Source organism: Poecilia latipinna, unplaced genomic scaffold (genome assembly GCF_001443285.1).
Source record: "Poecilia latipinna isolate Pla-1442-1.1 unplaced genomic scaffold, P_latipinna-1.0 Scaffold1511, whole genome shotgun sequence".
NCBI classification, from domain to species: Eukaryota; Metazoa; Chordata; class Actinopteri; order Cyprinodontiformes; family Poeciliidae; genus Poecilia; species Poecilia latipinna.
This window is the reverse complement of record NW_015114127.1, coordinates 50,839-61,342: the sequence shown is the minus strand read 5'-3', so window position 1 is coordinate 61,342 and position 10,504 is coordinate 50,839. Positions and strand designations below refer to the sequence as shown.

At 44.2% G+C, this 10,504-nt stretch overlaps 1 protein-coding gene across 3 annotated transcripts; it reads right to left on the bottom strand.

The window, feature by feature from the left end:
* Positions 1-256: 256 nt before the first annotated feature.
* On the bottom strand, positions 257-9,871 carry nocta (nocturnin a). Of its 3 annotated transcripts, none has more exons than XM_015058045.1 (3): positions 9,313-9,871; positions 1,608-1,880; positions 257-1,516 (listed from the first exon to the last, which is right to left on the bottom strand). In XM_015058045.1, the coding sequence occupies exons 1-3, from the start codon at positions 9,518-9,520 to the stop codon at positions 663-665; spliced, it is 1,335 nt and encodes a 444-aa protein (XP_014913531.1). In that variant the 5' UTR covers positions 9,521-9,871; the 3' UTR covers positions 257-662. The 3 variants fall into 3 exon arrangements, with proteins under 3 accessions (XP_014913531.1, XP_014913533.1, XP_014913532.1); XM_015058047.1 differs by lacking the exon at positions 9,313-9,871 and adding an exon at positions 4,583-6,790; XM_015058046.1 differs by lacking the exon at positions 9,313-9,871 and adding an exon at positions 3,322-4,553.
* Positions 9,872-10,504: the final 633 nt, after the last annotated feature.

Sequence of the window (10,504 nt, the reverse complement as noted above, 5' to 3'; positions counted from 1 at the left end):
GTTCAAAAGTTCAGAAGTTTGATGACATTTCAAACTTAAATCTAAAGTGTCGGTATCAGCGGTACCGGCACTACTGGTGTCGGATTAATACCAAAAATTGCAGAATTGCAAAAATTCAACAAATATTTTTTTCTTGTTTAATGCTGGCTCATAAGTAACTTAATGGAGCACTAGTGCTCCATTAAAACTTTTTTTTAATCTAACTGCCAGCAGATTGAGACTGGAAGTGATTGAAGGCAGGATCAGGTAGACAATGTTCAGAGTAAAAACAATCACTTTATTAGTAATCATGAAGTGTTGTTGTCGTCATGACAACAAGACCACTCCCCCCCGTGCCCACCCACATCACTACCCAGAACCTTACAGAGTGCAAGGAATAATTTAAGACAGTCAGGCTGTTTATAAATAACTGCAGTGATCAAATGTCAGGAAATGAAACCCTCAGGTCCTCATAGAGCCAGAAAACCCAAGAGCCTCCCACTCCTCACCCCCTCCTCCCCCACCAGGCTGTTCAGTCTCACCATCAGAGTTCCAGCAGAAGGGATTCCACAGCAGCCAGCTTCACACAAACAGGAAGGTTTAAGACAAGCTCAGCATCAGGTCAAAGGTCAGGTTCCTCTGATGTGGCCGTCTTGGTTTCAGCTGGAGCTGTGATTGGCTGCCTACAACAGCCTGTGAGGCTCCTCCCTGAAGCTGATGTCACAGAGCAGGGCCAGGTGGTCTGAGGGGTAGTGGTATGAGGGCAGGCGATCGGGTCCGATCTGCTGCTCTGTGGGGATGTCCAGCAGTGCCTCCACCCTCAGGGCACGCTCGCTGTACCAGATGTAGTCCAGAGTGCTGCAGCTCTCTCCAGATGGGCGGATCTTCCAGCTGGTGTACGCCGGCTCTGTCTGCCCGTCACCGCTCAGTAGCTTGTAGGCGGAGCTCAGGCCCAGAGGGGAGGAGCTAAAGCGCCTGTAGACATCCTCTGAAGGCTCGGCGTTGAAGTCCCCACACACAACCAGAGGGACTTGCCCTGGCCCAGCCCCCGAGCCAGGGGCCGTGATGCCCTGCAGGCTCTGCAGCAGGTCGGCACCTTGCGCGCTCCGCAGCCTCTCCCAGCCGCTGCGGGCCTTCAAGTGTGTGACGACCACACACAGCTGCCGGCCCGTGGCCAGGCACCGCAGCGTCTGGGCGATGGCCACCTGGTTGGTGGGCAGCATCATGGCCGACAGCCGCAGGTGGGCTGTGGAGTGCAGGTGGAAGCGCGAGCGGCGGTAGAACAACGCACAGCCGTCAGGGCCATTGTTGTGCTCCACATCCAGACAGGGAGACCAGGGTTTGGGTAGGAAGTTGCCATGGTAACCGAGGCTTGCCATAACGGGCTGGAAAGTGTCATAGTAGTGGTCGACTTCCTGCAGACACACGATGTCGGGTCGGTAGGTGAGGATCTCCTCCAGGATCTGGTACTTCCTCTCATGCCAGCTGAGAGCCTCTAGGGGGCAGCGGATGAAGCTGTCCTTCCCCTCACCGAGAGCTGCACACACACACACACACACACACAAACTCACAGCATGAACACACAGTAGCTAACAGAACACAGCTCCTCTCAGCATACAGAGCCTTACCTTGGGCCAGGATGTTCCACTGCAGGACCCGTATGGACGGGTTATGCTGGTGGCTGCAGAGCGCCAGCAGCTTGGGTCGGACCAGGTCCCGCTGAGGCCGGGCCGGGCGCCGCCGCAGCGCCTCCTCACACTCTCTCAGCAACTGCTCCGGCTCCACCTCCACTATGTCCTGGTCCTGATCCGGGTCCGGGTTGGGCTGGGCCAGAGAGGAACTGCTCAATGCCTGGGCCATCGACCCAAACAACCTGCTACTGCTGCTGCCCATTGGACAAACTGTGGGGGGGCAGGACAGAGACGCATTAGTCACAGGAAGCTGGGGTCAAAGGTGAAACACGGTGGGGGTGAACTGCACTGAGGTTGATTTGCTTCAGCCTGTAAGGCCGTGGTTCTGTTAATTAAGGTCAAGTCTAGTTTATTTGTAAAGAACATTTCAGCAACAAGGCAGATGAAAGTGTTGTACATCATACAGTCAACAATTATGAAACAAACATTACATTTTGTCAAATGCCATCAACAAAATCAAGGAAAGATAAATCAAATATATTGATCAATGTTCAGTTCTGATTCTAAGGCGGCTGTAAACATTGTGTCATCCCCACATAAATGAGCTGCAACAGTTTACATATTAATTAATTGCAGTTCAGTTTATTCATTCAATTTGTAACATTTAATCCAGACTTCTCAGTTATACTCAAAAGTGAAAATGTGCAAATGATCTGTTCTCAGTTCTTAAAAGTTGAAGTTAAATGACCACACCAGTCTGAGTAGACTTCTTCTGCTGACTGGACCAGTAGCCTACTGAGCACTGCTGCCACCTAGTGACTAGATGTTGTTTTATGGTTCAAGCATGAATAAAAGATCCATCCATCCATCCATCCATCCATCCATCCATCCATCCATCCATCCATCCATCCATCCATCCATCCATCCCTAGTGGGGTCACGAGGTGTGCTTGTGCCCATCTCCAGCGGTCAACAGGTGAGAGGTGGGGTCACCCTGGACAGGTCACCAGTCCATCACAGGGCAACACAGAGACAGACAGGACAACATCAAGGAAGCACACCTAAGGAGAATTTAGAGAGACCAATAAACTTGACAGTCATGTTTTGGACAGTGCATGCACCGGGAGAACATGCAAACTCCATACATAAAGACCCTGAGCCGGGATTCAAACCCAGGACCTTTTTGCTGCAAGGTAACAGTGCTACCAACTGCCCCACTGTGCAACTCATGAATAAAAGATATGAATACCAAAGTCCTGTTGCCTCTCACTCCCCCTCAGACAACTCACCACCTCACTATTTGAAAAGAACTGCTTTAAAGAAACTGGATCATATGGATCCAACAGAGGAGGAAGCCAGGTACCAATGGTCCCAACGTCTAGAACATTCCTGTAGCTGGGAACCCAAACTTGAACATCTGCTACTGCACCAGGAGTACAGTACATATATGTACTGGGTCAGAAATTGATCTATGATTCTAGTAGGGCGAGGTGGTTGTCTAAAGACAAAGGACCATTCAGGGTCAAGTCCACTGCAAAGTGTAATTAACAGCTGCACATCGGTAAACAAGACTTCAGTAAGCTGAGAGAAGGACGATTCTGCTTCCCTGTCAGGTCTTACACTAAACAGCTTTGAGGGAATCTCCTAAGCTGGAGTGTGAGTCGGCCTCTCTGATCTACAACAGCACCAGGTGGAGGAAGGAAGGGTCTTACCCATGGCCTCCTTCTTTGGTCAGATCTGAATCCACAGAGCAGGACAGTCCGTCTGTCAGTTCCTTCTCTGATAGTCCTGCACTAGAACGGCCCTTCCTCCTGTCTGCTGTGACTCAGCTTAGTGTCTCATCCTCCCCGACTCATCAGGCCCCTCCCCTTCCTGCTGGCTGGGTGACAGAGTGACCTCTGGGAGACACACTAAGCCAGGCTCAGACCAGAACAGCTCCTTCATTGTGATGAAGATGAGGGTTGATGAACAAATGAAAGGAGCTGCATGCGTTTAGATAGAGGCTCAGAGTTCAGAACCATGTTAGTGCTTTTCTCAAATAATTTATTGCTGAAATAGAAAGTGTATGTCAGAACTTCTACACTCAGACCTTAGAACTTTATTTCTTTCAGAGTAAAGTTTATTTACGTCAAACTGGAGTGACCAACATGCAACGGTGTGAGCCTCCAGCTGTGAAATTAACATAAGATCTAATCAACAGCTTTTTCTAGGATGTGAAACAACCACAGTATCTCTGAAACCAACATGGAACTACTGAGCAGAAATACAGAAGATTCAGGTCTGAACCAGAATCTTCACATCACATTGCTGCCATAAACCCTGAGAATGGAGGTAATCATATATTTCCATCTATTTGTGAGCCCATGAATGTAGCACGGTTAGAGATAACCTTGGAATAAAAAGGTAAGGAAAAGGAAAAAAAAAAAAAAAAAAGCTTTCCGTTTGCATTACCTCTCATTCTTCTTCTCCTCCGGTTAGGCCAAGTCCTGTGCTGGCTCTCACTTGATTTGAGCTGAAAATCTAATCAATCAGATCAACCAGAATGGTTACTATGCTAACTGACAGAAATGCCCTCTAAACAGATGAATGGAGCCCTGCCTTGGAAGTATTCTGTCACCGACGGTCATATTGGACGGATGTACTCGACCTTCAGAAATGCTAGTGTGGAAGCAAACTACTGCTGAGATCTAAGAAACACGCAGATAATCACAGGGTTTTGAATCACAACCCCAGAACTCAGAACCAGATCAGGTCTGTTCTAAAGATAAAGTTCTTTAGTCTGCTCTGTAAGACCAAATGGATTAAACCTAGTATTTTCTATCCATCTAAACACATCCACACACTGATAGGCGGCAGTATCTACAGGTTTACTGTCTTGCCCAAGGGCGCTTTGACATGTGGCAGGGCAAAGCTGGAGTCAAACTCTTTTCCACTGATGCCCTGCCTCTATCAGAAACACAAACTGATACTTACACCACCTACATCCTACATGGACTCAGTTCCAGTCAGTCTGAAGGATCTCCACGGAACAACTGACTGTCGCCACCCGTCCTCTCCGTTGGACCTTTAGTCATCCCACGGTCTTTCTCCTCTGAGCGGTGCCGAGTGACAGCACACAGTCATCATGACACAGAGCAATGACTCACCCTCAAGAATGGTCTTATTCTCCCTCAAACAGGCACACACACAAACCAGGCCAAGTAGGCAGTGCAATGAGAAGCTCAGTCAACTGGAACGTCAGGATACATGGCAGAAAGGCAACAGGCCTGATAAATCTGAACTCCTATGACTCAATGAACTCTCTGACTTTTGCACCCAAATAGTTTTACTATTCTGAAGCAATCTATCATATTCAGTCCAGCTGTGCAACATCTGGAACTGACACAGAACCTGCACAACATAGCTAGCAGCTAACCGTCACTATCAACAAGAAGTTCAACATCCCAACTGGAACGCAACTAGACCAAATCACTCAAGGAACATTATTAGCTCTTTTTTCTGGTATTTTAAGCATGAAGTCTCAGGACAGTACAGATTTACTCCAGAACAGCCTGGTGGCACACATTCATCTGTAGAAGAATGAGAACCCATAGCAGCACCAATCACATGCCCCCCCCCACTAACTGAATTACCAGGAACACAAATTAGATTCACTTACACGGAATGTGAAAGAAATGACAGTAAATCATGTGATGGAAAACAAAAGCAAAGCCTTTATACAGAGAGGGAACTAATTACAGAACCATTAACAGATATGAGCGCTAAAGCTTCCAATAATGAGGAGGAAAAGCTGGAATATTTTCCATTGGAAGAGAATCTGATAGAACAATGAATAGATGGTACTGCATAACCCAATCTCTCTTGGATATCAAGACAGGGACAATGATCCTGATAAAAGAAACCATTGCAATTCCCATTGGACCATTAGCACTGGACAACATCAACATAAATGATAGGATACATTTTTACTACAATGATAGGTTTCCAACTGGGACATGGAAGAAGTGCAATGAACTGATGGAAAATGAACAGAACTTAATCTGTGCTCTTTTTTTTTTTGAAAGGAGATTGGTGAGGGTGTTCCAACTACCAAGGGATCACACTTCTCTGCCTCTATGGAAAAACTTCTTGTAGGGGTTGAAGAGGAGATTTAAACTCATTGCCATACGCTAAATTCAGAAGTAATACAGCTTTTGTCTCAGCCACACAACAGTGGACCAGATCTTTACCCTCAGAGTTGAGGGAACTTTAGCTATATGGTCAACAGGTGTTTTGTGGCGTCAGAGAAAGCACAGGACCGTGCCACTTGAGGTACCAGTGAGATCTTTTAGGACCAGATTCCTGATGCTGTGTCAAACTCTTCACCGGTGAAGATTGGACACCTATGTTCCCAGTCATATTACTGTTCTGCATCAACAAGCTCAAGGTAGTGTGGAACCTCAGGGTCTAACCCTACTTTTTACCAATGATGTGGTTTGGTTGGCTTCTTTAAGCTATGGTGTTCAGCGTGCCTAAGTAATGCACGCTGAAGGTGTGAGTGAAGCAGCATTTTAGCAATCACCCTGTGAAAAACCGACAGCCTGAAATCTAAGTTTACTCAGTCCTTGACAGAGACAGTGGGTTGCTTAGTCACAGCTGATCTGGCAGACATACAGCCAAAGCTAGCAGGTTCAGATAGTGGATCTCCACATTGGATGTTATGTCCCGTTGATATGGAAATGAACAGTCATTCTAAAAGACTAAAAAGTCAGCTAAAACAATGTTGGACTAACCAGCTGTTAGCTTCCACCTTCTCCAAGGTGTCTGTACTTTTCAACAAGCTCATGGTGACACTACAGATAAGGCGAATATTGCTGGTAAAACCTTCATCTGATTAGTCCTCATCAGCACTACTACTACTACAGTCCAGCTGTGCAACATATGGAATTGACAGAGAACCTGCACAACATAGCAGTTTAACTCTGTGGCAGTTAAACATGTCCATGCATAGGGGACAAAGTACTTGCCCTGCTGATCTATAATCAGCAGGGCATTGACTGTCTTTGTGCATTGTTTTTATTCATATTGTTGATTTCAGCTCTTCAATCCAATTTCGTTGACTCAACATATCAGAACAGAAAGTGAAGCAGACCTTGATCTACTTCACCTCGTGTAAATCATCTGTTGAGTAAAGTCCTAGATCAGTTACACAATAAGCCACATTGAGACCTTTAAAGCAGAGATCAGCATGAAATGTTTGAACAATTTCAGTTTTAAAACACTCAGGCCCAAATAAAAAAGAAAAGGAATTAGTTTTGAACATGGGAGGATCCAGGAGAATTGGTTCAACCATTTGAAGACCTGACCATTTGTCAACAGCTCTGATTCACTGTTACTTTGAGAAGAGAAGAGGAGAGTCATGGAATACAGACGGAAGTAAAGAAAGAATTAGCCGGAGGAGATTACTGGGCTCAGGCACCTGCCGGAGGATCATCAGGATCAGGGTTAGGGTTCATCCGCTCTCAGAGTTTTAGTGGTGGCAGGAATAGAAGTGACTTGGCAAGAACAATGACACACCATGCAGTTAGGCACAAAATGCCTCATACTGCTGGAATATTAGGATTTTAAGAAATATTTGTATGCATTTCTTATGACTAGAAGTAATTTTTGCTTCAACTCAAATCTGACAGAGAATCTGCAGGGGAAGCAAAAGATTAAGGTGATGGCAAGAAGGTTTTCTAACCTTAAAGCTAATCCCTTTGGATAAATCCTCAAAATGCCCCTACGCTGTTGTAAGCAGGGTCTGAATGCCTGTAAGCCAATAAAGATTAAGTGATTGACTTTTGAGAAAGATAAAAGTAGTTTTTGACATTTTCTTTGTTTTACAGAATATTTTAAAAAAATTATTTAATAAAAAATCATGACAGATGGTCATTTCTCATTTCCAGGCTGGGAAAGAAACAGCCAGGAAGAACCAAGAATCTCATTTTGGTTAAATAAATAATAAATAATAAAATCTTAAATCTAAATCCATCAGGCTTATAATTTTGGGGTTTACCATACATACCAGACCTGTTATTTGTGTAAATATTTTAGAAAAGTCTGTGCATTCTCAGAACCAGAACCAAACATGGAGAAGCAGCATTCAGCTTATGCACCACCAATCTGGAGCAAACTTCCAGAAAACTGTAAAACAGCTGAAACACTGAGTTCCTTTAATTTAAGGCTAAAGCCCTACCTGTTTAGTTTCTTTTGACCTATAATAAATGGAACATTGGCCAATATATTCGACCTGATGATTTTAATTATGGCAATCATCAAAATGTAATATTTGTCCCTGGTTTCCTAATTATCGACTGTATGTTCTTTTTATTATGTAACTTTGAACTAACTTGTTGCTCAGATGTGTTTTATAATTAAACTTCAACCAATCAACTATTGGTTGATTGATGTTTTTGGGTCTAAAGTATGTAAAACTCAAAGAAGATGACAAGCTTGTTAAATGTTCATAAAATAAAGCCAAAGTATTTGAAAATGATAAAAGTAAATGTGTGGATGTCAGAGCAAACAAAGAGAAAGAAAAAGAACAGTCAGGTCAAAGTACTCTGTATTTTTACTTTTTTGCTGATTTCTTATCAGTTCAGCACACTTTACATGGTCTGCTTCAGCTATAACAAGTATCAGTACACAAGGAAGAGGTCTGTGAACTGAACATGTGACAGAGGTCATCTGAAGGAGGCAGGGATGATGTTGAGAGGTTTTTTGCAGAGCTGAGAATAAGCTGACATCTTCATCTGCCCAGCTTTCTAACCATACAGCCAGATACGTTAGCGGATTTAAAGAGAAGCAGCAAAAGCTAACGAGGTGGATTAGCTGTGCCTGGTAATAACCGATGGTGTCACTCAGGAAATGTTACTGCGGAATATAATCTTTGTTGCCTGCAGTCTGATTAGCTGTTGGTATGTCATGATAGTCATGAAACTATAGTACAGCAAGAGTCTTCAGTCAGAGGCCTCTTCGGATTTGTTGCTACAGACTCACCAATGAAACTTTGAAGATAGTTGGATGATAGGATTCATAAGAACATCCTTTGGGATAAATAAAGTGTTTTTAAATTTGAAGTAAGCTTCTTGCCAACATGTGTGAAAACCTCTGCTTTAAAGGCCTGCTTGCTCTGGGATTTGCAGAAGTCATGACTCCATCAGATTTCTACTGAAGAGTTGTTCTGCTATAGAATGACTTCATAGCAAAATATTACTCAAATATGTTTGAAATAATTTGGTTCTGTTGAAGGCAGATATGTTTGATAGAACATTTACAACAAAGCAGTTTTCAAGCCATATTGTATGGCTTGAAAACGTTACTTTCCCATTCTACTCATTTTGGCCATAATGGACAACAAATAAGCCAGACTGACACTAAAAAGGATGAAAGTCTTTTTGGTTTTTAGATTGTAATTTTAATTTGCTCGTCTCTAATGAGGCGAAGAAGACAGCAAGTTCATCTTTTAAGAAAGTTGTCACCACAGGTCCAGAACCTTGGACACCTAAAATCTCAGTTCGATTGCCGTGGTAACATAGAGGAGGAGGTGACACTGGAAGGGAAGGGGTAAAGGGTTACCATCAACCCAGAACCCACAGTTTGACTCATGAAAACGCCACGTCGCGGTGTGTTGATAGGTCAAAGTTTCTTGGTGACATGTTAGTGAAAACAGAGAGTGATACCTGGTGCTGTTATGGTGGTGGCTGCGGCACCCGGCTTCAGCGGGCCACCAGTTCTTCTGACTCCCCCTCCTCCGGGGCCAGTGTGACAACAGCGGGTTCCAGTAGCGGATGACCCAGCCGGGGGAAGCGGTGTCCGGGATGGTTGTCCCCCGACTGATGAGACGCATATTTGGCTGAACAAAGCGGAACAACGACGAGCTGAATTCATTGTGAACTGTCGGGAGCCGCACTAAAAAAGCCTTTCGTCTTTCTAATGTTCCCCTTCACGCGGCTTCTTCTCTCTCTGTGTAGAACTGAAGGAAGACGGAAAACCGGCCGGTAAGTTACATCATTTTTCTGAGTTACGGAACGCCGGTAGCTGAGGTGAAACCCTATTGGTGGGATAGTCCACAATGCTCTGTGAAAATCTCACAGTTACAAAACAAATGCCATTTACAATAACAGTGATTATATCGTGTTAAATGTAGATATATAATTAGCGTAACAAATTAACAAAAACTTCAATTTGAAGAGCTGCTCATCCACCTGTCACCCCTACTGTGCAGCTGTGGTTTGAGCCACGCTGACTTTTGTAAGGTTGAGCGGAAACTCATGAGAAAAAAGGGCGTTACTTTTCCTACACTTCAGCCAATCAGCGTTCTGGAATTTTACAGCACAAGTATGACGAATTTTGACATCAGCAGCTCTCCGGTTTCCCCACAGAGGGGACTTTACGTCGATTAATTGATTTTTTGTGAAACTTACTCACTGTTCCGCCTCATTGATCACCTAAGCAATGATCAATTCCTTTCTGTACTTATATGTGTAAATGCTTCATGTTTTCTAATCAAGGAGCTTTTACTGAATGTCCCCTGTACTTGTTAGAGTTCATCAAGGTCAAACTCCTGTTCAGAAACCATTATGTAACCAGATAAGGGAGCAATGGTGTCAGAGGTCAGTACAGGCTCTGTGCTGGGTTGTCATCCAATGTCTGAATGTTGTCACGGATGTGTTTGTGTAAACAAGACAAACGTCATAACAGTTGCAAATAGAAGGATATTAAACACAGCTCTAATATGTCTGACGTTTCACAAGTTTTTATCGATCTGACCCCTCTTCCAGTTGAACTGATGGTAAACACGGAGAAGAATCTCTTTAAAAGTTCATGACTTAGCAAGTTACTGGTGTCACACTGGTTGGTAACAAAATACCA